The sequence below is a fragment of the Mustela nivalis genome (assembly GCF_964662115.1).
Source record: "Mustela nivalis genome assembly, chromosome: 13".
NCBI lineage: Eukaryota > Metazoa > Chordata > Mammalia > Carnivora > Mustelidae > Mustela > Mustela nivalis.
The window spans coordinates 62,939,553-62,966,544 of NC_139032.1; the positions used below are offsets into that span (position 1 = coordinate 62,939,553).

At 45.3% G+C, this 26,992-nt stretch overlaps 1 protein-coding gene and 1 long non-coding RNA gene across 7 annotated transcripts in view; one reads left to right on the plus strand and one right to left on the minus strand.

Moving 5' to 3' along the window:
* The window catches only part of LOC309847044, a 357,532-nt gene extending 351,332 nt beyond the window's left edge, over positions 1–6,200 (minus strand). For all 3 annotated transcript variants that reach the window (XR_014302276.1, XR_014302277.1, XR_014302278.1), the window contains exon 1: positions 6,018–6,200. This is a non-coding gene — a long non-coding RNA (uncharacterized lncRNA). The remainder of the gene's footprint in view (positions 1–6,017) is intronic.
* A 1,870-nt stretch (positions 6,201–8,070) lies between these two features.
* The window catches only part of NR4A3 (nuclear receptor subfamily 4 group A member 3), a 38,239-nt gene continuing 19,317 nt past the window's right edge, over positions 8,071–26,992 (plus strand). Inside the window, exons 1-5 of one of the 4 annotated variants that reach the window (XM_082696774.1) lie at positions 8,071–8,656; positions 11,911–12,084; positions 14,435–15,423; positions 19,124–19,253; positions 19,713–19,885. In XM_082696774.1, coding sequence (XP_082552900.1) covers positions 14,437–15,423; positions 19,124–19,253; positions 19,713–19,885 — 1,290 coding nt within the window. In that variant the 5' untranslated portion in view covers positions 8,071–8,656; positions 11,911–12,084; positions 14,435–14,436. Of the gene's footprint in view, positions 8,657–10,295; positions 10,380–11,910; positions 12,085–12,897; positions 13,069–13,330; positions 13,419–14,434; positions 15,424–19,123; positions 19,254–19,712; positions 19,886–26,992 lie in introns of those variants that run through there. The other 3 variants (XM_082696777.1, XM_082696775.1, XM_082696776.1) reach the window with 3 other exon arrangements.

Genomic DNA, 26,992 nt, shown 5'->3' on the forward strand with positions numbered 1-26,992 from the left:
AATTGAACACTTAAAATGCTTAATATAGTAAATGTTTAGTAGATGAAATACTTCCAGTTAGATCTACAAAATACTCTACATTTGGGACCCTCAGTCTGTGGATGCTAGATGCAAAGAAGGGCGCGTGGGGAGGCCTTAAACAGCAGCATCCAGAACTGAAAAGCCAAGCGTGGTTCCAGCTGGAAACCTGATGACTAGAAGTGAAGAACTCACTGATAAATGGGTTGCTTACGCCCAGGGCAGAGACCACGAAGGAAAGAGAGAAGAGTACAATCTTGTGAAAGTACCACAGTAAAAGAGGCCCATCAAAAGAGATAAGCCACAGATTAAGATTAATTCTTAGGGTAGCTGAGGTCAAAATGTGGTCCAATTCCTTAGGATACTGAATGAGTTCTTAGTTCAAACGCGTATCACAGAGTGGTAGAACTCAGGGTGTCTGGCCCTCGATCAGGACAACTAGAAGTCTCTGCAGACTAGGGTCCATGGTGAGCCAGGGTAGTGTGGTAGCAATGGCATGGGGACAGGCAGCAGACCTCCTCTGTTGCTCTCTTATGCCTAAACTCCAAGGAAAACTCTCAGAGAAATTAGTAAGGTCATAAGGCTGGTTAGAATAAAGAAAACAGAATATTTTGAATAAACTTCCTGAAAACTACTTTCATTCATTCATCAAATGTTTACTCTGTGCCAAGAACTGCTCTAAGTGGTCAAAAAATTCATCCCCCAAAATAAGTATGTTGGAAATCATTTAAACAAATTATCAATTTGCTTGTTAATTATTACTAACAAACAAAAAGATATTTTAAAACATTTTGAGATAACAAAAGCTTCTTTTAGAAAATTTTTTTGTGAAATATGAAAAAGTCACTTAATTGACAGCTATAAAATACTATGAAACTATGGAAAATGAATTTCAATTTTAATCCAACTTATTCCATTGTCTCAAGAGTGAAAACACTGACTTAACATGTGAACTTAAAATAATACAATCATTCTCCAAAATTAGAAATAATGAAGAAGTTTGTTTCAATTTTACTAAACTTCAATAGGATAAATCTTTAAAATACAGCTTTCTATTCTCATCACTAAAATTGATAAAACAGGAAAACATAACTGGAAAAGGGAACTAATTCAGAACAGATGTCAGGGAGGAATTTTTCCAGTAGTGAACTATAAACATGTGGAATAAATACTGGAAAATGTATTACGGTTAAAAAAAAAAAAATCAGAATCAGTTACTAATTACATGATCTAAGCAGGAAACCAGATACCTAAATATGTAGAACAGGCATTTAAAAAATAGCTCTAAATTAAAGGACAAACCATGTTTTTACTTCCTAAACCTCAGATAATACACAAACCTGCAATGTGTTAAAATGCAGGTATTTCTCAAAGCCTATAAAGTCGACTCTTACATATCCATAAAGATGTATCCAACTGCAAATGTAACAAGTTTGCAAACAGAATTTATTGTATTCTTTCTGCCTGATGTGCTAACATTTTTTCAACCTAATACCTACTTGGTACTTTCCTTTTGACCAGCCTTCTTAATATTTCACCCTATTTACTTACACTCTACAAAGAGATATAAAGACTTACAACCCCACCATCACCAATCATTCTCTATGAAAAAGAGAAAAGGACAGCTATTCCTTGGCTGCTACTTCTAAGAAGAAATGGTTTATGCCTAGCATGCACTGAGGATCAGAAAGGAACTGAAACAAACAACACTATCCATTCCAATGAAAGTTTATTAATTTGTATGAAGTCAATTTGCTACTCATCCATATTCAAATGAAAGTACAAAAACAAACTCCATAGCTAAATATAAAATGACTTTTGGACTACCCAGGTTTCTGCTTGTTTCTACTTTGTGGATAAGAGAAGGCTGTGAAGCTGGCAGTACATTACCTCTCTGAGGCTACCGAGATCCCATTCCATGGCTACAATTAATTACCAAGCAGTCCAAAGCAGTTTAATATAATATTACTATTAGAAGCGTACATTATATACAAAAATTATTGTCACTACAGCAACCAGGTAGTGACAGAAGACCAGACCAGAGCTGACTCTTGATTCACCATACACAAGTGGCCTAAAAAATGCTTCAACTTTAGAACCAAAACATCCTGAAAGGTCATACAGTGAGCCCAACAATGTCATTTTAAGATAATGATATTAAGGCTCCCAAAAAAGCTTAATAAACTTACCCAAAGTTGGGCAGCTTCGTGGCAGCAAAGCCAAACCCAGGCCTCTGAGAAGCAATCTAGTGCTCCCTGTGAAATACGGCATCTCGCTCTTGGAGAATATGCTGAAGCAACTAAAGTACATGTGAGGAAATGTTTTTTTTTTTTTCTTTTCCAGAATTGGGTAATAAGAAAAAGGGTTATGTGGTTATCTTTGCAAAGAGATATCAACTTCATCTATCATTTCTAGCTAAAATGAAGATCTTATTTTATAGGTATACATGATATCCTGAATTGACTGATCACACAGGAGTAATAACTTATCTTCCCCAAATCACCGTGGTGTTCCAGAGTTTACCAGCAACTGGGGAAAACATGACTAAGAAATAAACTCTCTTTTTAACCACATCGCAAGCCTGTTATCTACTAATGGACAAAAGATTAAAAAAAATATTTCACGAGATTTTAAAATATTATCTGCACTTACACTATCAAATAATCTTTCTCAGTTATTTTTCTTTCCGAAATCTTCCATAACATAGAAAGTCTTCCCTGATCTATTATATTGCTTTTTTCCTTTTAAAGAAAATTTTAATATTCTAAGTCACACGGGTCTCTCTCTAAAACTTCCAACAAATCTAATTCCAAAATCTCCTTGCTTAATTTACTCCAGCATATATATATAGTGTCATACAAATCTAGTTAAATACATTTTGGAAGAGGTAGGAAATTAAGATATTTTTATATTTAACTCATTATACACAGATGTTAGAGTTCTCAATTTTCTAAACCTTAAGAAATGTTTACAAAAGAAGAATGACATTTCATTTCCTAGTCTACAGCATTCAGTTCATCGCTGAGAAAAAGCAGCATAAGAGAAAGTGCAATTAGAGGGAGAAAGAGGGTAGAATAAGAATCAAACCAAAGTGATCAGGAAAAAAAATCAGAGCAAGTCTTCCTACACAGATATAACAGGTACAAGCCAAACAAGCAAATTTCCTCATATTACCTGCAACTGTCTGGGTTTGTGGAAGATACCTTGACAAGTTATCTTCAATCAGGAGAGTCAAAAGTTGATGTTAACAAAAACAACTAACATATGATCTCATTTACATCCATTCATGCCAAGAATCTCCTAATCCATGCAATTAGGGACTTATATTATGGCTGCTCTCTATTTATATTCAAACCGAGAAGGGGAAAATATTTTATGGATATTTACTATCCATGTTAAACAGGTGCCACCGAAATTTCAAAGATATGTGAAGCATGTGAAGCTTTTAGTTTGACAGGGGAATAAACTATGGACATAAAAGCAGAAAAAGAAAGCAGTAAAACAAGAACTCTATAAAAGACTAAAGCATAATCTGAGTTCATTTCTTGAGCTAGTTTTATAGGGAAGATAAGATTTCAATATGCAGAGAATTAGGGGAAGAAGGGAATGTCATATAAAGGAAAACTATGAACAAATGTGGGAGGGTGAAAAGATGTTTGAAGAACAGTAAAGATACCAGTTTGACTAGAACGGGGAAATTCTGTGGAAATAAAGAAGCCAGGATGGGGAGACTCTCGGGTTTTACTTTGAAGACAACATCCAGCTGCTGGAGATTTTTGAGGAACGATAGAATGGAAGACATGGTATGCAGGCAGATCAAACAGAAAATTACTACAATAGTCCCATGTTCCTGGGCCCAGAACACTTAAGTTTGTAAGTCAATGTCATCTGCAGTTACCAAATTTTATATATACTTTTTATATTTTATATATATATGCACACATATATTCATATATAACATAGAACTTCTACAGTGATTCTAGAGACTTGGACTTACATAATTCTTTCATTTTCCCTTCCTATTTTCACCTTAGGTAACAACTTCTGGCTTGGAATTTTTATTTTACCTTTCTTTACCCAATCCTCACATTAATACTACTCATCCTCATTCTTTGTGTATGAGCAAAATCAACAACATTAAATGTCATTGTTTATTCAAGAAGAGCATTTAAAGCAATGTTTTTAAATCCCACTTTGTTAAAGCAATTGTTTTATATCACACACAATAAATCTCCCCTAAATTTCATATTTTATTTTTCAAGAGAAAGAGTACTTTTCTTTTCTTGCAGACTACACCAAAGAAACAGAAACAAAATGAAGGTTTATTTATTATCCAGTGAATTTGTAATAATTACTTCATAGAGAGTTTTTAACAGACTGGCTGCCCCAAGTATCATGAAAATAGAAACTAACTGCTTTCTTTGCTTTGTGTGTGTAAACTAGGCCACATGTAAACGTCCCTCTTCTAGAAAAAGGACCAAACCAAGTAAATTTTCAACATTTCAGAGATTAAGGTAGTCTTATTCTATTTGATTTCCCAAAAGAAGAGCTTTCTTTTATAAAGTACTAAGTTTCATTTAATCCAAAATAGTCATCGAAAAGGTAATTTATATTACTGAAAGTCGTATTACACATGCCTTACAGAATATTATGTTTAATTTCTAGTAAATCAAACTTATGAAAAAATATAGAATAGAGAGTAATTTGAAAAAGAAAAAGAAAAAAAAATGATTTATTCTGTTTGAGGAACTGCATAGGTTTAGGGACTTGGAATTAAAGAGAGGACAGTGTCCCAGATTGCAAGAGAGCCTTGTCTCTGCTTCCATGACTTTCCATTTGAGTGCAAAAATGTTGCCACTTATCAGTGACCACTGGAACCTCTCCAACAGTCAGCCCAGCTTCCTACCCAGAGGAGCACTAAGCCCGCTGATTGGCTCAGTGCAATCAGACAACAACCCTCAGCTCAACAGCAGTCAAGGAACAAAGATTGGCGACCTGATACTCAGGAAGGAAAGGATGTAAACGAGGCAAGGGGAGGGGGAAGCACCGAATCAACCAATCCAGACGTCCAGAAAGACATAGCCTCTCAAAGAAAGAAATGCTTTTACCTGGAGATATTTGGCCAGGGATGGATTTTTTTTTCTTTAAGATAAACAAGCATACGGGTTTCAAATTGTCACTGAAGGAGCCCAATTCCTATGAACAAACTTAGGAGCTTTACAACTACCTTGAGTGGGCATGGACGTTTTATATATATTAACATTTAGAAAATGGGGTTTGTTCAATAAATTCATGAAAAAAAATGTCCTATTCCCTAAAAACTGAACATAATTTTAGGGTTCCTGCTTTACCGTGATTTCAGTTCTGCGTGTGATTTCAAATTGAAGAGGGAATGGGTGGGGTGCAGAACACATGAAAATTTTACAGCATGGAAATAAAAGTATTTTTAAACCTTCTTGGGGGTGAAGAATTAGGCAAGAAGTAATACGTGGAAACTGTCAAGTGCTTCTCTACACACCCACCCACCAGATACCATCGCAGCCGGGTTGGGGAGTCTCCCTCTTCTTGCCTGACAGCTTCACTTTCTTTGAGGTCTTGAGCTGGTGATCACACTGGCCCGTCATGGTATTTTCAGTTAACAAAGCAGTTACTCAACAGGGGAAAAAGCCACAAAGGAGCAGAGCAGCTGCTGCTGCACCCGTGATGCAAGTGCAGGATGAGCCCCAGGCCGCCACCGCCGCCTCGGCTCCTCCGTGACGTCCGGGAGGGGTATCCCCGGCTCTCAGGAAGTGGTGGCCGCGGGCGGCTCCGCCCCCACGCGACTCGGGGCTGGCCGGGCCGCCGGGTGGCAGGACTGCCCAGCAAGTTGGCAGACGGCTTTCGTCTCCGACACACACGCACGCCCCGCGGGCCGAGCGCCCCGCTCCCTCGCCCGCGCCTCGCCCTCGTCTCCCGTCGCAGCCCGCGCCCCCTCTCTCCCAAGGCTCACACCCACTCACCCCGACCCCCTGCGCAGAGCCTGGCCCAGCGCCGCCGGTCACTAGACAGGGTCGAGCCGGGTCCAAGATGGCGACTCCGCCCCCGCCCCCTCCGCACTCCTGGCGGGGTCAGGGCGCCCCCTCACGCGGCGGGCTCGCGCCCGAGGCCCGGCTAAAAATATCCAGGCTCGACTATATTTGGTTCTGCCGGATCCCGTCGCGGACGCGCGCACTCCGCCCCGCCTCGCCCCGCCGGCGCGCCCCGCCCCGCCCCGCCCCGCCCCGCCCGGCACGCCCCGCCCCGCCCCGCGCACTCCGCCCCGCCCCGCCCCGCGCAGCACTGAATGGAGAAGGGGCGGGGGTGACCGAGGGGAACCTACTCCGCTATCTGCGGCGCGCGCCGGCGGCGGGGCCCGGCCAACCGCCGAATTTAGTAACATCGCCTGCGTCAATCACGCGCCTCGTGTGCGTCAGCGCCGCGCGGCTCCAGGTCCTGCTCCCCCCACCCCCCAGCCTTTGAATGGATACAATGTAGCAGCACCCTCCTTCCTTCCGAGACTGGATTGGAACCCGTGGCAGTGCAGAAGCTCGGTTCCCCTCCGCTGGGTCAACTTGCGGAGCATCCTCCCACGGTCTTCTCCACACCACCCTGTCTGAAATGGAAATGGAATCTAAAAAATATACATTTTGTATATATATAATAGTTTTGTTTTCAAGTTTCTGGTGCTAACTCGAACCTTCGATTCTGAACTGTGTGCTGTCGACAATGGGATCCTCACCCCACTGCGACACACACACGCAAACATTGGGACATGTCAAAAAAATAGAATGTCACATCTGATTTAAGAGGACTACATGGAGACCCTTCCTGTCTGCGTTGTTTCACTCAAATATTTTCTCCTCCTCAGAAATTCATACCTCAGAGAGGTTGCTTTCACTCAGCTGCACTTTGGAACTTGGAGACTTTAACTTTGATAAATTTTTGTTTTTGTTTGCAGCGAGAAATTCACACTTAAGTTCATCATTTCCAGGAAGACATTGCTCTCCCTCACACAGTCGCCCAGGCTTTCAGCACACTATTTCATGACAAATGTGTCCCAGAAGACCAGAGCAAATCCCATGGCGAGGGACTGACTAATAAATCCTGCTGATTGATTTCGAAATATTTAATTTGGGAGATGGGGGGGGGCAACCCTCAAAAAGTGAAAGTGCGAGCTGAGATTTCCATTTCTGCTGGGGGAGGGGGTGATTTGCAACAGTCAGACCCGCTCAGCTGTTCAACACGTCTGTGTTTGTTTTACACACATTAAGTAGTTTCTGCTGCAGCGCGCACGTGGATGATGGATGGATGTGCACTCTTAGTTGGGTTACAGTCGGTCCAGTTAGGAAATCCACACCTTAGCTTAATGAAATAAGACCTTATCTTCCCGGAGCCATCTGCATCCCCGTGCGAAACACGCACTCAGCAAATGATGCGAGGAGGAGATGGATTAGCCTAGACGCTGAGGGCCAGCGAGGCTTAAACAGCTTTGGAACTGTTGCTTGAGGAAAGCGCAGCTGCACCTCAGGGAGTCTTCGGGCCGGTGCCTGACTCCTGCACCGGCTGCCAGGTCACTCGGAGAAGCTGGCTGGCGGAGCCTTCCCTTTCGGAAGAGCTGTCCTCTCCCTTACCCCCTCTCCCTGGCTCCATGCCTCGGGGCAGCCTCGGAGTCGCGCCAGCCGCACTCCTCCAACTCTACTCCACCCGAGCCTGACAGCTGGGCGGTCCCGCCTGACCCGCGGGCGGACCGCTGCACCCTCTAGCCGACTCGTGCCCTGGCGAGCAGCACGGCTGCAAAGGGGTTGGCGGCGCGAGTCCAAAAGGCCCCCCTGCCGGGGCTGGCCGCGCGGCGCAGTTTCCATTGTGCAGCCCTGAGAATGGTCGGGGAACGCGCGCGCGCGCGCGCACATGCACACACACACACACACACACACACACCCTCCCTCGCACACGCGGAACCGGCTGGGCCAGGGGAGGGAGGAGGAGGGTGACGTAGCGTCCCATGGCGTCACATTGACGTCTCGCATTCCAGGCACTCTATGGAGAGGCCGCTAGGGCTCCTGTGGCATAAATGACGTGCCGAGAGAGCGAGCGAACGCGCTGCCGGGAGAGCGGAGTCTCCTGCCTCCCGCCCCCCACCCCTCCAGCTCCTGCTCCTCCTCCGCTCCCCACACACAGACAAGCTCACACCCGCTCCCTCACTCGCACACACAGACACGCGCGCACACAAGCTCCTCACACACACTCCACTCTCTCCCGCGCGCTCACACCCCTCTCGCCCTGCGCCCTCGCCGGTGCCGAGCCGCGCGGCAGCCGGACGCCCCTCCTGGACTCACTTTGCAACGCTGACAGCGCCGGCGGTGGCCTCGGAGGTGGGAACTGCGGCGGCATCCTCCCCCCGGGTCGCGGCCGGAGCCAGGACGCCCGCGGAACCCCTCGCCGGCACTCTCCCATGAGTCTGGATCGCAGCATCCCCTGCCAGACGCTCACCACCTCTGGGAGCCGCTGGGCTTGTACACAGCAGCCCTTCCGGGACAGCAGCTGTGACTCCCCCCCAGTGCAGATTTCGGGGCAGCTCTCTAGAAACTCGCTCTAAAGACGGAACCGCCACAGCACTCAAGTACGTATGCGATTCGCCCAGTTAATTGGGGGACTTGCTAAAAAGTTGGCGCGCTGGGAAGCGTCGCTCCTGAAATTGACAACTTTGCGTGTGGGGTTTTTCCCCCCTCGGCTCGTCGCTCCGGTTTTGCTCGCCGAGCGGCCCGGTGGGTTCTGATGTGAAACTTTTCCCCTGTAGCGGGCCCGCGGGGATTTCTGGAGCTCGTGGGATTCCTCCCCCCACCCGAAGAGGCGAAAAGCCTCTAACAAAGAGGAGGACCGGGATTTGTTCAGTAGCAGCTCCAGCGATGTAATTCAGGGTATTTCGGCTCTAGTTGTCATGGTAATGATGCTCTCGGCGGCGGCGGCGGCGGCGGCGGCGGCGGCAGCGGCAGGGAGTTGCAGCTCCGGTGATGAACGGCAGTAATTTTCTTGCCTTTTAACCAGGCTTGAAAATAGGGGCTCCGGTGGGTCCAAGTTAATATACCTAATGGTGACTCCCATCTGGTTGACTGGGAGGAAGCTTGGGAGGGAAGGGGCACGGGCAGCAGCGGCTGGAGTTCGCAAAGTCTCTCGGATGATCTCTGGAAAGAGGGCGTAATTGTAGGAATGTGGCTTATTGTATTGAAATGAGCCTGGGGCTCCGCTAGGCACGTCTGCCTGGCGTAGCCTACTTGCCCGTGTACACTTTTCCCTTCAGAGGTAATCGGGTGTAATTGCCTACTCCCGAGCCCGGACACGCGTGAGGATGGTGTTCGTTTCCTTCGGGCCTTGGCTTGGTGTGGGCATGTTTTACTCTTAACTGGCAGAACTCGCGCTTTTGGAGAAGTTGCTCTGAGTGTTTTACTCTTAATAGAAACAAATGAAAGTTCTCAGTGGTGAGCGGGGAGCGGTTATGAGAGCGCAGCCTTAGGGAGACTGACGACCTAAGGCACCTCTCGAACCCGCTGGAAGCTTGGGTCAGGACGGAGAGAGAAAGCATTTGTCCCTTGAGTCTAAAGAACGTTCCTGGACATTGTCTTTTATTTATGCCTCCGGATTCTTCCGAGGGAAGAGCTGCAAGGAGTTTGGTGATCACAAATGTTGGGCTGTTCTCCCAGAGTCTTAGGGTGCCAGGCGAGAGGTGAATGGCAAATCCGTCCTGAATCCTCTATTTCTACGACGGAGAAATATTTTACAGAACTGAGTTGAGAGGGAAGAAAAAGCTGCCCAACGGGGCTACTGGGCACAATGAATGAAGTTGGAGCTCATTCGAGTTATCTTACCTGGATAAGGTGATCCTACTGTGACTATCAAAGATTGCTCAGGCCAAGCCACCTCCACACCGGCTCCCTCCTCTCCGCACCCACCCACTCCCTTCCCTGAGACCGCGCGCTCGCAGAAATTCTCCCCCGCGGTTTGTCTCCTCTCCCTTGGTCTTTCTGAGAATCTCTGTCTTTCCCTTTCTGTCGGTCTCTCCTCCACTCCTACTGCCCCCGCCCAACCTCCGCCCCCGCTCCCCAGGTTTGGAAACTCCGCGGAGGAGCCCCGGTCACAATGGTGCGTTTCACGGTTTCCTCCACACACTTCACCACGGGGAGGGGAACATGGGGGTGTTCCTTTCGTCTGCCCACGAGAAAGAAAGGAGCTTTGACAGAGGTAGTTATTTCTACCTAATTTACAACCCCGAGGCTCAGTGCTCCCGGCCCCGGCGGCCGCGAGCCGGAGCGGCGGAACGTGTTTCCAGGCGCAGAGGCTTTGCCTAGGTAACCGGCCATGGGAGTGGGCGGGGGTGGGGGCGGTGGGGGGAGCGTTGGGGCTCTTGGCTCTGCTGCAGGAAACGTGGTGTGGCTCTTTCCGCGAACGCGCGGCGCTCGAGGGGAGCCCTTTCCTTAAGGAGACGCAACCTCGCCGATCCTCGGAGAAACACTCCGCTCGAAAGAACCCAGGGGAGGGCAGGAATGAGGGCACCTACTGCAGGAGGTGGTGGCAGGTTGCTGGAGACCCGTATTGCAAATTCTGGGTGGACGGAAAGCTCCTGTTACAGCCGTGGGAAGATCCGCCCGTGCCTGCGCTAGAGCGAGCGCAAGATTTCCGTACGATCGGCTGGGACAGGGCTGGGGCGGGGTGGCAAGGGAATCCCCCGTTTCCTGGCTTTCGAGGGCTTACCGGACCTGGGGGTTCCGATACCCCCTCTCCCTCTTCCTTCAGGCAAGCCGCTGGCGCAGGGGCGGCGGGGGACAAAACTTAACACGCCCCTCTCGGCCCGCGCACTCCCGAGGTTTTTTGGGGTTGTGTTTTGGTTTTTTTTTCAATTTCACCTTCCCAACCCTCGAGATATGAACGGGTCCAGGCAAAGGGGGCGCTGTAGACCAGAGTTTGGGGCAGTGGACCTTTCCCCCAAGGCCCGCGGACCTGCGATTCCAGCTACAAAGTTTCGCTGAGGCTGTGCGCAGAGACGCTCGCCCCGGAGCCGCGCTCGGCGCCCTCCGGAATGTGCCCCCTCGGGGCCGCCGGATGGCCCCGAGCCTCGAAGTCGCCCACCCTCAGGGATACCTCCTGCTGAGTGCAGGGGGCCTGCCTCCTCCCACCCTACCAGCCTAGAACTCCAACTGCCTGGTCCCCTTGTTTCCAGCGCCGGGCTGTTTCCACTGTGTCCTTTTGTTTGCTTGACCCCTGGCCCCCAAAACTCGCGGCTAATAGAAGCTAAGCTCCATTAGCATTTAGAATGAAAAGCGCAGACTTTCTTAATTCCCCGGGGCATTCACGCATTCGTTCCGGACCTTGTGCATTTCCTATGCAACGTGTAAATTCTGTATTTGAGGAGGGCGGGGTGGGGGGGGCAGTGGAGTTGGAAAATGACTATTTTCCGCTCGTGAACACTCACTGACTCCTCGAATTCGGTCGAAACTCTTCCTCAGGTGCTCTTTCTTTGGTTTTCCTGACTTGGCGAGCTCAGAACCAATTGTGGGGACAAGAGAGATCAATTCCTGGGCGATGACAGAATGCACGTATTTTTAGTCTAGATTTGGGTGCCACAAAACGGCGGTGAGCGCAGTGGGTGCCTGACTACCTTTCTGCGCCCCCCCCCCAAGAAGGAGGTGTGATGCTTCTTGCCCAGGAACCCCATTCACCTTAATCACTGCTTCTTTGCCCTTACAATTCTTTGTAATTAACGTAGCATTCATAGTGACCTACCCCCCCCCCCCCCAGACCACCCTCTCCCAAAACGCCCAGCCCCGGCCACGACGACCAGCCTGGTCGCACTTTAAGCTCTGTCTCTCCCGGTGCCCGCAGAGCCTCCTGCGGAAGAGCGCAGTCCGGCAAGCCCCCGTCCTGAGCCTGGACCCTCAGCGGAGCCGGGTAGCACTGCCACCGCTTCCCCTCGCCGGACGTCCCCGCCTCCCACCCTCTCAGCCTCCGCTGGAGAGACCCACAGCCCCACCATTCAGCGCGCAAGATATCCTCCAGGTAGGTCTAAAGGCATGACGCCTTATTCCTCTCAGACTGGGAGAGGTGGGGGCAGGGGTGGGGGGGATGCACACACCCAACAGGCGGGCTGTTCCACTTGCCCAGCACCAGGGCAGTGACTGTTGACCATGCATTTCACAGAACAGGTGGCCTCCTTGCACGAAGCTCCTCTGGATACCACACCCTGTTGCTACCTAGTAGAGCAGCCAGATTTAATTAAGCGTTGCATTTCTCAAAAATATTTTTCCTTAAAACAAAACAAAAAAAAAGTCATACGCCAATAGATTAGGATCTTATTATACATTTTAATGTCTCCATTTTTGCTCTCCTTTTATATCCAGTTTATGCATGTAAAAGTTATGGACTCTCTTTGAGCAGTACAGAGCATTTATGTTTGTACAGAACCCAAATCATTTGATGCAGAAGTTTGGATTATTAAAGCGCAGAGGAAAAGAGAAAAAAGCATTTGAGCTGAAAACCAAGGAGTAAATTCTAATTGGGCAAAAGAAAGGATTGCAGGTTTGACTTTTAACACCTCTTTATGCCTTTGTTAAAGAGATATCAGGTGCCTGGACTGTGTAATCACCAAAGATATGCAGATCAATAGAACTTAGGAGCAAGCAAACTCATATTCTAGCTGGAAACCCCAGAAAGACACAAAGAAGAGCAATGCATAGGGACTGGCAAGGGAAGATGACAGAAGATTAATGGAGAAATCCTAGAGGTGCTGAAGGAAGAACAGATGGAACATTGGGCAGTGTTCTTTCTTTTAAAGCATTAACCTTTCATTTCACCCTAACAAGACAGCAGAATAAGTAATCCTTGAACTTCAAACTAGTGAGTGTTTTTAAGGCCCTTCTTGGAAAATGAAGGCTTGAACTGGCCTCTCCTTATCACCGCTTCTTCCCACAGGCCCTCATCACCTTTTTTCACGTCAAGATTTCATCCCATACACGCATGACTCAATCAGATTTGGAAACGTGGGTAAGAGAAAGATGTCAAAGGAAATATGAAGTACTCACTTTTTTTTATTAGTCACAACTTCTAGACCATAGACTCCAAACAGAGGTGAAGCACCTGCTTTCCCTTTGGTTCAGAAAAACCAACCACCAGAAACTGCCCCTTTTACCATTTCTAATTAGCTATGGAGAAAGAGAAATAATAAGATTTTTTAAAAATCAGCCACTAGATCCAGTAATTTCCAAGGACTTCTCATCCAGCTCACCTCTCTGAACTATATAATAAGCATCCTGGATACTAGTCACTTCAGGAGCTCAACATAGTCAACTGGCAGAGAAATTGAACATACTAAGGAACTGCTTTCTTTTGCAGAGGTACTAATTCTTCTGTCATAAGAAAATTTGTAGGCTAACTCACCTCTTATAGTAGCTGTAGACTGTTGTCTTAAAACAGCCACTGATATATTTTATTAGTCAGAATTGGGGGATACATATATACACATATATATGTATATATATACATACACATGTGTGTATGTATATATATACATATATACATATATATACATATATATGTGTGTGTGTGTATATATATATATATATACTGTATACTGCAGAGAGCATGTTTGGTGGGTGTTTTGTTGCAGCTGCTGATCTTTTTCTTTGCAGATGGCATAAACTCCCCCGAGTCCATTTCCTGGGCCTGTGTTCCCACCTCTCCACCTAACTGGCTGAAGTCATCACTAGGGGTCCAGTTTGTGTAGGCTGTTAGCTGTGTTTGGAGAAATGGGGAGGGGGTGGGAGAAAGCGACCACAACATGTGTGGGTAGGCTCAGTTGGCACTCATAAAATGTTAGAATGTCAGTCTTCCTTGGCCAGTAAGTCTTGCAAAGGACACTTTTTTTTTTTAAAGTAACTCAGATTTCTAAATCAATGCATGTGACTTTGGGGACTAGTGGCCTCTTTCCCCAAAAATAAACCAAAAGAGCATTCACTGGCTTTCTTTTTGTCCTCCCAACTTGTGGCCAAGACCACCCCCAATTAGTTTATAGGGTTCAAAACCCCTTCATCAAAACATGACTGGGCTTATGAAAGAAGGAGTCAAATTTCCGAGATCTGGTAGAGAATAAAGGCAAGAGAGAGAAGGTGGGCAGAGGTCCCCAAGAGGCCTGGTTTTGGCATCCTGTGGCCCCTTAGTCTGTCAGGAATTCCGCTTTCTCCCAGGAAGAAAGTAAGCATGAAGCTTTAAATCTACTCTACCGGAAGGAAGGAGAAAAGGATGCCACTTCCCCTCCCATTTCCCAGATGAGAGAGCAATGAACCCAGTGGTACCTGTCAGCCAAGAGAGAGTGCTGACTTGCTTCTGACAGACCCTTTTCCCTGTCCTGCAGATATGCCCTGCGTGCAAGCCCAGTATAGCCCTTCGCCTCCAGGTTCCAGTTATGCAGTGCAGACCTACGGCTCGGAATACACCACGGAGATTATGAACCCCGACTACGCCAAACTGACCATGGACCTTGGCAGCACTGAGATCACGGCCACCGCCACCACGTCCCTGCCCAGCTTCAGTACCTTCATGGAAGGCTACTCGAGCAACTACGAACTCAAACCCTCCTGCCTGTACCAAATGCAGCCATCGGGGCCACGGCCCCTGATCAAGATGGAGGAGGGCCGCGCGCACGACTACCACCATCACCATCATCACCACCATCACCACCACCACCAGCAGCAGCAGCCACAGCAGCCCCAGCAGCAGCCATCCATTCCGCCCCCATCCGGCCCGGAGGACGAGGTGCTGCCCAGCACCTCCATGTACTTCAAGCAGTCCCCGCCATCTACGCCCACCACGCCGGGCTTCCCCCCGCAGGCGGGGGCGCTGTGGGACGACGCGCTGCCCTCGGCGCAGGGTTGCATCGCTCCGGGCCCGCTGCTCGACCCGCCGATGAAGGCCGTGCCCACCGTGCCTGGCGCGCGCTTCCCGCTCTTCCACTTCAAGCCCTCGCCGCCGCACCCGCCCGCGCCTAGCCCGGCCGGGGGCCACCACCTGGGCTACGACCCGACGGCCGCCGCCGCGCTCAGCCTGCCGCTGGGAGCCGCCGCTGCCGCTGCCGCCGCCGCCGCCAGCAGCCAGGCCGCCGCGCTCGAGGGCCACCCGTACGGGCTACCGCTGGCCAAGAGGGCGGCCGCGCTGGCCTTCCCGCCGCTCGGCCTCACGGCCTCCCCCACGGCGTCCAGCTTGCTGGGCGAGAGCCCCAACCTGCCGTCGCCGCCCAACAGGAGCTCGTCGTCGGGCGAGGGCACGTGCGCTGTGTGCGGGGACAACGCCGCCTGCCAGCACTACGGGGTGCGCACCTGCGAGGGCTGCAAGGGCTTCTTCAAGGTGAGCGCAAGCCTCCTCCTGGCGCCCCCTTCCCCTCTGCAGCCAGCCTCCTCTCCCACCTGCCAAGTGAGCGTCCAAGAGGGTCCTTCCCTTTCCAAAAGTGACATTATTATACTGTGCGTGTCTGTAGCCTTTCCCAGCACCTTCACACCCACTCTCTCAGAGGTTTTTAACTTGAGGTCCATGAACGGAGGCAGACCTGGACTCCAGGGAGCTGTGAACCTGCCGACTTGGCTTTACCTTATGAACATTTTTCTGGAGAGAGCCTTCAGCAGATTCTCAAAAGGATCCCTAGCCTTTAAAAAAAAAAAAAAAAAATTCAGAAGCCTCATTGTATTCCTCCTCTGTCTATGCAGGGTATCGGAGGGCATGGGGTCTCTGTTCCAGGCCCTGAACATTTATATCTCACTTAATCCTCATATAAGAGCTGGGATTCTAGAAGCAGACAGACCTGAGATTGAATTCTGACCACCCACTAGCCATTTTTATTAATAGTATCTTGAAGGTAGGTATTAATTATCCTTGCTTCACAGATGAGGAAGTGGAGACTCAGAGAGGTTATTCAAATTATCCCAAGACACACACTCTGAGAACTCTTTGCAGGTCTGCACCAGCAGAATAAACAGGAGCAACTGGCTGGTTGCAGGCTGGGGCAGCTCCCTCTGTAGAAGACAGAAGCTGGGGTCTCACCGGTCCCCTCCATCTCCATGCACACACAGTGCCAGATGTGGATACTGTTCATTATCTCATAGACCCAAAGGAGAATTTTACAGGCTCTTCGGCTTCCTCCATATCTTACCCCTGAGTAGGCTGAGGCCTAGAAAGAGAAGCCCTGTGTGTTCTATAAATGGTGATTTAGTGGCATGTTTGGCCATTCCCGCTGGTTTTCTTCAACACTTGGGGTCAGTGTTCTTTCTACTGTTGAGGAAGAAGAGGCCTTGTTCTCTTGCCACTCAACTTTTGCTACTGACTCCCAGACTTCTGCAGACACTTAATTCTGTGCCACCCTCTCTACTCCCTTGGCCGTTATATCAGGCATTTGCAAACCCATAAATGTTCTCGCACAAAAGCCACTCCCTGGCCTCCAGGGCCTGGCAGAGTGGAGGGAAAAGGGACGCTAGATGCTGATTGGGTAACTGGTATTTGGAGGCCAATAGGATATATCTGGGAGTGGGAGTGTGCTAAAATTGGAGTCAGAACACTCAAATAGGAGTCCTTGATCTGTCACCTACCAATCCAACATACCATGTTGAGCATGGTATGTCTTTCTAGGCTTCCATTTTCCAATCAGGTGAATAAAATTCAGAGAAGGGCCATGAGTATCAAATTAGATAAAACAGTTATGAACACACTTATTTAAAGGGCCATAAAACAGTAGTTCGTTATTAAATGAAAACTACCAAGTATTTATTAAAATGCACATGTGTGTGGATTGGTATGCCTACCAGCAAGCAACAGTTATTTTTGATCTGGGGTTAGACATCATGCGTCTAATTAAATTCTGCAGATAAATGAGAAAATGCTTGTGGAAGGACTTTGTAGTATGTCTAGTGCCATATAGGAGGTATGCAGAAATATAATGTTTTAAATGTAGAACCCTCAGTTTAGCCATTTTTTTTTCCTGTCTGAACTGCTCACGCTTTACCAGGGTTCTTTCCAAGTTAACCACATTCCTGTAGCAGATTTCATTTTCACAGCATTTCAGTGGAAATGCTGAAGGGCAATGAAACAGGCAGCCAAAAAGGGTAAAAGAAAGAAAAACAATTAAGAGAAGTACGATTAACCCACAAATATAATCACTTCTGAATAATTGAGAGTTAACCAAAATACAGGAGTGGTAATACATTCCTCGTCTAGAAATGTCAATTAAGTGTTCCCCAACAGCGTCCTTTTCTGCAGCAATGCCTTGAAAACAAATCCATACTCAAAAGGGGGGGGGTAGGATGGGGGAGAACCACCCCACAGATCTGTTAATTAAAGGAACAGGAGCAGGTTTTACCCAGTGGCTTTCTACCATTAAATTGAATTCTTTAAAAATGTGACATGAGGTGCAGTTAATGATGGGAATTCAGTGATTGAACCATAACGATCTCTCCCTGTCCTTAAACTGTGCAGACACACACAAATGTGGGGAAGGTTTCAGGTTATTGGGAAGATATATACCTGAAGCAAAATGCCACCAGCTCTCAAACTGGCAGGTAGCCTTGAGGATGATGGCAAGAAAGAGAGTTTCAGAAATTACTGCATGTCCAATGAAAGAAAGCTTTATTCAGGAAACATAAGTTTCCTACCCTTACAGACTGTTGAGAATTTAAATGCTGGAAACTCAGAGATGTGTTTGTGTTTTGGAATTTTGCATTTTAAACTAAATGGATCTGGCTTTGGTAGATTTTTAAAGTCGTAGAAGCCATTTAGAAACCATTCCCGAAAATGAAATTAAAAAGGTGATGGGGTGAAAACTAATTCACGGGGCTTGAGAACTGCTAAAAGTAAAAGATTAAAAGTGAATCTAGAATTTTGGACCCAAAATAGATCACCAATCCTAAATTATCTGGATTCCTTCCTTCCTTCCTTCTTTTCTCTCTTTCATTCTTTCTTTAATGCGGTCCAGGCTTACTAAATAAATTCCAACTTTCTGCTCTATTTGGAGTTGTATAGATTCAGGTAATCTCTGAATAATTTCACCCTAAGTAGTAAATACACATCCACTTGTACAAATTGTTTTTAATTTTTTTAATCATTTTTTAAAATCTGGAGCATAAAACATGCTTCATTATTTCTCCATGTGTCATTTTCAAATTATATGTGATGCTGAAGAATAAAACATCATTTAATATCCAAGTCTGAGGTTTATGTTGTATTGTTTACAATATGGCTATTTTGATGTCTATGTCAGTAGTCATTTACGAGATAACCTATTAATAGGAATTTTTATTGAAAATTTATGGCTCTCATATTTCCTTTTTTTTTTCTTTTTTAATCTTTTTGTTGGGTCGGTTTTTGTGTGTGTGTGTGTGTGGTTTTTAGTAACCAATTTTAAGATTTTACTTTCAAAAGTCAGAAATCATCAGTTTACCCTAGATCTCCTCTTAAGAAAATATTCTCTTAATATATATTATCTTAATAACTTAAAGATCAAATAAATGATATAGACAGATTAAGCGATAGTTATTTTTTGCATAAAAACATTTCCTATATGTTTTAACTAGTCAAGTCCTGATTTTGCTTTTTATGATTTGATCTCTATTGGGGAACAAAGCCAGTTACTGTGATATTTGACTTACAATAGTGATAGCCAACAAAGTACATCCCAGATAATTTTGATTTTATTTTAATAAGGTCAGCAATAATCAGGGGAGTGGAACAAGTAGAAAATTGTTCCCAAAGGGATATTAAAAGTGGAGATAATCTAATCCTCCAAGGTATGATATGTTGACCTGGTAATTTCAGATATGATTTTATCATTCAGACTTGGGTGTCTCCTGAGACTTGCTTCAGAACAATCCGAGATGATTTTCATTGTCAGCAGCTAACACTAATAAAATTGTTTTTCCTGCAGGCTAGCGTGTTAGGAAATTAAATTTATCTAATTATACGAATTGCACTGTCGCTTTTCACATTGTAATTAAAATACATCTTGTCAGGTCCTACCTCTTTCCAGAAACTATTAGTTGACTATCTCTGTATTGTGTTTTCCCAGAGAACGGTTCAGAAAAATGCAAAATATGTTTGCCTGGCAAATAAAAACTGCCCTGTAGACAAGAGACGTCGAAACCGATGTCAGTACTGTCGATTTCAGAAGTGTCTCAGTGTTGGCATGGTTAAAGAAGGTACGGATATAATGATCTTTATTCAGCTTGCGTATACCTTTTCTATCACTGAGAAAAATGTTGATACTCATGTTGGGATGGTGAATTTTCCTAGTTGCCTTTTCTTTCCAACATTTTACTTTTATGGTGTGTATTACCATTTAAAAATAGCCGAGGACTACTTATTCTAATTTCTCAAAATCAATAGAGAGCTTGTGTACATACATCTCTGTTCTATTTAAGAAGGAGACTTTCAGGGCTAATTCATTACCAGATGTAAGTATGAGTGATTTTTATGCTGCTTGTTTCAACTCTCATTAAATCATTGTGGGGATAGAATTCCAAACTCATTGCCACTTTTAAATGGTTGGTCTCGTTAAGGATTGCTCCACTGTAATGTGTTTTGATACTTTTTGGTGATTTATGGCTCGTTATGGATATCTTTGAAGACATTTTTTTCTTTCTTTCTCTTGGCATCAGTTGTCCGTACAGACAGTCTGAAAGGGAGGAGAGGTCGGCTGCCTTCCAAACCAAAGAGCCCATTACAGCAGGAACCTTCTCAGCCCTCTCCACCTTCTCCTCCGATTTGTATGATGAACGCCCTTGTCCGAGCTTTAACAGACTCAACACCCAGAGATCTCGATTACTCCAGAGTAAGTTTTATGATGTCCTGCTTTTTGAATGAATGATCCGGTCTCTGCTCATGATACTAGTAACATGAGTTGATTGAATGACTTTGCAGCTGGCGCTGGACTGAACAGTTTTCATACCTTTCCTATATTTCTCTCTTCATTTAGCAATTCTGGTGCATCCGTTGCGCCCAATCATTTTTGCCTTATTGGGTCTCTAAATGCCTTAACAAATGACTCTGACAGTGCTGCACCTGTCACACCATTGTTGCAGAATTCCTGGTGGTTGTGTCGATGAAAATCTGCACAGGTGAATTGCGGTGTGTAGGTTTCTTTCATGGTTTAGAGGAAGGGACCAAAACTTTTTTCATATTGTGATCAAACCATCTGGGTGAGCCTCAAGTTATCCCTCACCAGTTTACCCAATTGCATCAGCACTGATTGACCTGCTGCTTATTCAGGGGATTAGACTACTGATGGAGAGGAGCGAGTTCTGGCCTTGACATTGTGAGGTGTCGGGAGTATCGGGATGGAAAGCTGCCTCTGCTGTTCCCTGCCAGTGTCACCTGGCTCCTGCTCATGGCTTTCTCATCCCTACAGTGGAGATGATTATAATATTTAACCCCAGAGGGATGTTTGGAACATCAGTCACACAGGAATGATGGCTTTGAAAACCGTAAATGAGTACCAGTACTGTTATTTAAGTCAACCAAAGCATACCACTATTTTTATTTCTCATAAGATGTGGTCAAATATCATCAGTTTGAACTCTGAAAATTCCCAGAAATTTGTATAACACAGAGAAGAACCATGAGAAGGGATTTTCTGAGCAAATGTATAAACATCACTAGACTCAGAAAAGCAAGCTTCTAATAAGACAGGGTCTCACCAGAGAGGGAAAGGAAGGAAAAATACCACAATTATTGGGTTATTTCTGCACGCTAGACATTGTAGTCTATTGTCTCGTCTCACCACTTAAAGAACCATGAACTGCAAGGATAGTCCCCCACTCTCTAACCCAAGAAAACTTAGAAACACAGTTTACACACAGATGAGAGAGAAGGGCCAATCCAGGGATCTCCAGTTGGTTGATCTGGCTTGGCAGCGACTACCAGATTGCCCTCTCCAGGTCTAATCAGTATTTCAGACTTCTGATGGAAGAGCTGGCAAAGAGTGTGTGTGTGTGTGTGTGTGTGTGTGTGTGTGTCTGCTGTGTGCCCTCCTTCTGGGCTGCAATGCTGACAGAAATGAAGGGGTGATTGGTAAACCTGCTGCAATCCTCCCTCCTTCATCCTCACTCTCATTATAGGCTGTGAAGCTTCCTCTCCACACCTAATCACAAGACTTCAAATGAGAAGCATGGCAGACCCTTAGCACCAAAGGTTGAGGACTCTTATTCTGATTACAAGTAGCATCTCTTAACTAAAGTCAAGTCTCAAATAATAGTCTAACAGAATAATGCAGTGGTTAAGGGTTTAGGCCGTGGAACCATGCAGGCCTAGAAGAAAATCCCAGCACCGTCATTTAGTAGATGCGTGATCTTGAGCAACCAATGAAACCTTGTAATGCCTCAGTTGCCTCATCTGTGTTATGGAGTGATAATAATAATATCTACTTTCTGGGGTGGTCTGTGAAGAAGAGTCAATAAGATGATACTTGTCAAAGCTTTAGCACAGTGCCCTGTACATTATCTCCCTGACCAACCTTTCTTTCTTTACCATTTGTTAAATGTTTGAACTACACATGATGGGTAAGGTAGCCGTACCATTAAGGTAAGCATTATCACCTATTTCACAGATGATGAGTTGAAAACTGAGAAAGGGTAAGGGAGTGACATGCCCAAAGTCACATAGGTGACATTTGTCAAAGAGAGAATTAGAAGCAAAGGATATTGAACCAAACACCCCAACAATCTCTGGGGACCCACGGACCCCAAACTCTGTGTTCCTAGATACCATGCTTCACCATGTCTTTGGTTTCAATGAGAGTGGGTGCTAGAAAAGCATTCATAAATAATGACCTCTCCTCCCTGAAGCACCTTTGGGCCTCCCCACATGCAATTTGTCTGAATTCATGAAGCTGCTCCACAGTGCCTACGCCGAGCCTGTAGGACGGTCTGACGTTGTTCCAGGCATTGGAAATCACTACTGATGGTCAGTCCAGAGAACTTGGGCCCCCAGAGTGATTTTTTGGCCCTAAATTATCCAATTATTGGCCTACGTGGCCTAATTAGTCATTCAGTGGCAAGCCCTCCCCAGCACTTTGAGTTGTCCCAGCTGGGAACTGTCTCCACACGGAAAAATCAATCCAGTGTGTTTGCTTGCCTCTGCACTATTCAGTGTGTTAGACTAGAGTCATCATCCTCATCAACAAACATTTATCCAATTTAATTGTTAGCTTTGTCCAAAATAGCAGATTGACCATGCCAGAGTCTGGGTCACATTGATACTACCTTTTGGTGCTTTGCTCAATTTTGTAAAGCATATTTATTTTAATTGCATTGTTTTGGAATCAGGTTGAACCTCATAAGTTGGATTCTCCTGCTTTTAGATAGCTTTACAAAATTATCAAAACTTGGACCAAAATCAATTAAATTAAAAGACTTTTTAAAAATACAGTGAGTTTTCATCAAAAACTTGGATGAAGGCATAGAAGGCATGCTGATCACATTTGCAGATGACAGAAATCTGGGAGGGATCGCTAATATGATGGATGTCAGTATCAACATTCAGAGTGATTTCGACAGGTTGGAACAAGATGGGCTGAAGCCATCACGAAGAAAGTTAACAAAAATAAATGTGAAGCTCAGCATTTAGAATTTCAAAACATGGGAGAGCCTTGGCCCATCAGTAGTTCTTGTTAAGAAGATCTTGGGACTTTATTCCATACACTCTCAATATGAACCAGCAAAACTTATGTGTGATGGAAGGAAGGGATGCTGAATTACCTTGGGTTGCTGTTGTAGAAATGCAGGACCAGAATCAAGTTGGGAGTGGACACATGGGCTCTGTTCTGTGAGACCACACTTCAAGGGTTAAGTCCATTCCCAAAATGGAGTTTAAGAGGGACGTGGAGACACACCATTTATGGAAACCTGTAAGGGATGATTGGAGGAAACGAAAATATCTAGACAGAAAGTGAGAAGGTTTGGCAGGATTAGGTTACTCTTTTACCCTGTGGAAAGAGGACTGCTGCTCCCAAGGGCAGATCTAGAAGAAGCAGCAGCGGGGGGAGGGGGTGCGTCCAGCTCATTCTGAAGATAAGGATGAGCTCTCTTAGCTACAAGAGTTACTGTGGAAGCATGAGCTCATCAACACATGAAATAAATAAGGAGAACACATAACAGGATTTCTCACAGGCAGAGAAGTTATTTTGAATATTGAATTCCTTCCAACTCTAAGATTTTATGATGGTGGGGTTTACCTTATTATTTCTAAATGCAAGTAATTTTATATTTATATGATTTTAGATATATATGTGAATGTGTATGTGAATATATGTTAAGAAACTTGTTTTTTAACAAGATTGAACTTGCTTTGTTCTCTAAAAAACATTACCATAAAATGAATGAAGCAAAATGAATTTATTGAGTGCCTACTTTGAGCTAGGCAACATCACATATGTTCTTAACATAATTTCACTTAAGCCACAGCTTTATGTGCTGTAATTTATTGTTTCTGTCATTTTTTTAAAGAATGTCATTCATTGAAATTCAGTTTTCATAATATCTTCTCCTGATATGTATTCAAATGTATAGAACTGCAGGTGACTTTGAGATCATCTAATCCAACCACCTTATTTTCAGAGGAGTAAATAGAAGCTTCCAGAGCCTAAGGGTCTTGCCCAAGATCAGGGGCAGAGCTAGAGCTAGATCTGAATCTCATCACTCAAGGTATTAAGTTCCTATTTCACCATACTGCCTTGTCTCTGTAATGAAAATTTACTAGTTTTTTTTTTTTAATGAAGCTTTACTAGGTTTTTAAAAATTACAATAATAGTAATATATACCCATTGGTTTTTTAAAAAAGGCAAACCATTTAGAAGAGGACGAAGTGAAAAATGAAATTCTCCTCTTCATTTATTCCTGACTAATCCCACTCTACAGTGGTAACAAATGTTAACATTCTAATGTGTGTCCATAGTTTATTACATTTTAAATAAGAATTTGCCCTGTCAGATTTGGGTCAGACAGTTGATTTGACCAAGACAATTTGTTGACAATGCCAGTTTCTCCCTTGAATTGGGCAAGTGGAGAAATGAGACAATGTTTGCCAAATAGGTATGTTCCAACCTTGCTCCAGCGTGTATGTCTCTAAGGTCGTGAGTGAGTGGTTTTCCCTGATTGTGGGAAAGGGAGGTGGAGCAGTTGGGTTCCAAGTCACAGAGGGAATTGATGCATGTGTGAGAGGCCAGAAAGAGAGCTTCTCGCTCTGGGAAGTGTTCCTGGCTCTGGGACCTTCACTTCTCCTTTGGGCCAAACTTCTCTCCTTCAAAAGTGAGCTCGGATCATTGTATATCAGTGCAGTCAAAACATGTCACATTTGATTTGTTTCTTCTCAAAATGTAGCTGTTCTCTGCCCCACAGTTGCTTTTAATTTAGCAATACAAGTATATATAGATATGGGGTTTGGCTTTGGGGCCTGCATTATTACTAATGAGAAAATATACTTAACGTTCTCATTAGTTGGTCATTACAAGTATTCTTCAGCAAATTGGGATGTTTCGCGGTAATTGGTGTCACTTAGGGTAGTAACAGACTCCAAAAACGAGAGATGTCGCTCGGATAAAACCAGGCACCAGCAAATGGCATTTAAATATGTTAACAAGATTTCAGGCCAGTCCCTGTGCCACAGCGGGCCTCAGCTGCCTTGTCTGAATGGTGAGGAGATCGGACTAAATGCCCCGCCATGATCCCTCCCAGGCTTCTCCTTCTGGACCCTCTGACTGTTAGCCCTGCTCTAATTCTGCTACCGGTTGAGCTCAGCATTTCCCGGAGTGTGGTGCCCAGGAAGATCCAGGGTGTTTGCTTAAAAATTCAGATTCCTGGGCCACACCCAGACCTACTGAATCAGAACTGGGACAGGGGGGACGAAGCAGACAGGAATCTGCATTTTAACAAGCGCCTTGGGTGACTCGTTGCCGCACTAAGGTTTGAGAACCACCAGTATAGTTTAATAAAAACAATCCAGTTTTACCTCTAATCTTATGTTTCCCAGCTTTTTTTTTGAGACTAGAGGGAATGAGGGATAGACATATAAATTTTCAGAAAGTAAATAAATATAAAGTCGTATAATAAATAATTACGGATTGGGCTCTTGGGTGTCAGGTACTGTTCTATAGCAATGAACACATTGAAGAGAATCCCCTGCCTACAGCTGACATAGCCTGAAGGAGAGAGAAAGTAAGCAAAGGTATCACTGTAGTGACGCCATTAGTGGGAGAAGAAGAGGGTTTTCTGTTTCTTTTGTTTTTTAGCAGGGAAGGGGGTTAGAAAAGAAAGATGGCGGTGGGGCGGGTGTTGGGGGGGGACATACTTGTTGCCAATTTTTTTTAAGCGTCACTTTTTAAAGTGTAAAAACCTAGGAATATGTCTGCACAGTTGGCTCATGTAATGATCACATCTAAAATGTATAAAGAAATAGAAAGACCCAGAGGGAAGTAACATTCTGAAGGGAGATAAAGGTTCTTAGGACATTCTACATATTCAGCCTGGACTAGCAGTGAGGTGGAGCAAATACCAGATTCCGTTTTGCTCTGAAAACCTCACATTACTCTTGTGCCAGGGCCGGCATTCCCGGAGGCTCTCACTTAATTCGCATTCGAACAATTTATTTTAGGCCTTTAGGGTTGTTGTTGAAGTCTGACCTGCCCAGCCCTAGTATGGTCATATGCAGAATGGAGACTTGCTTCAGCTTGAGATTCTCACTCTAGGTCATTCGGAGAAACTTCCATCAGACAGCGATAGCCTCTTCTAAATGGTTAGTAAATGTCATACGGTGTCTTTGACCAGAGGTAAAGCAAATTTTAGATGGATCGATTATTCACACAGGCTGAAATAAAAAACCTAAACAGGAAAAAAGATTTATTTTTTTTAAAGTCTTTCTCAATTTGACCTAAATTCGATGGGAATGATCAATAAATGAACATTTCTAGATTTTCTCTGGTGAACCCCAAAATTGCCTAGCCCAGAAACAGAGTGATGTAGGGAGCCCAGAAGCTGAGAATGGGGATCAGATTCTTCCACCTGCAAATTCCAGTCTTCCTTGGCAAGGTTTTATAAAAAACTTCTAGGCCAGGTAAGAAAGGATCCAAAATGTTTTGTTCTGTTCCTTTAAATCTTACGTTCAACAAAGGGGACCTTTGGTTTGTTTTTTTCCTCTAGCATTGGGTGCTGACCCACCAGTCAACCCCAAGTTACTGGTGGCTCAGGCTGAATCCAGTTTGTCCCCCAAATTCCAGACCGTGGGCCAGAATCACTGCAGGTGAAACCCAGAGGGTCTGGCTGGAGTCCGGCGTGCCAGGCCTGCTGGCTTTTCTCCTTGCTGAACTCCATCGGAGACAATTGCACGAACATAGTAGGCAGGGTCTGCACCTCCCTGTGTGCAGGACGCATGAAATGTGAGCCCAGCAGGGATGAGGCCTGCAGAGAATGCTGGATGGAAGCTAAGCACTCCAGAGGATTCTGAGCAGAGAGATTACTGAGTTGTGAGCCATGGTTTCAGGGAGGTCAGTGCAGGAGTTCGCTATTAGGTCCTATTCCCAGGGACAAGTTTACAACCTTTGGTCTTTTTCCTCTCCATTTAACACACTATTTTAAGACAAAATAATGCTAAATCAGTGCCAAATTCTAGGTAGTAACACCATAGCTGGTATGATTAACAACATGTAGAATCATCAAATTCAAGAGCCATCACATGGAACATTCGCCAGGATAGTTGATAGTCTGGGGCCATAAAAATGCACCCTAACAAATTTAAAAGAATGAAAACAGACGACGTGTGCTATCAAACCGCAATGTAACTAAACTAGAAATCAATAGCAGAAAGACAGCTGAATGCAGAGAGCCAGAAGATATCTTAAAAATCAAGTAGCCCGGTCACTTCCTTCTCCAGAGAAGTTAAGTAACTTGGC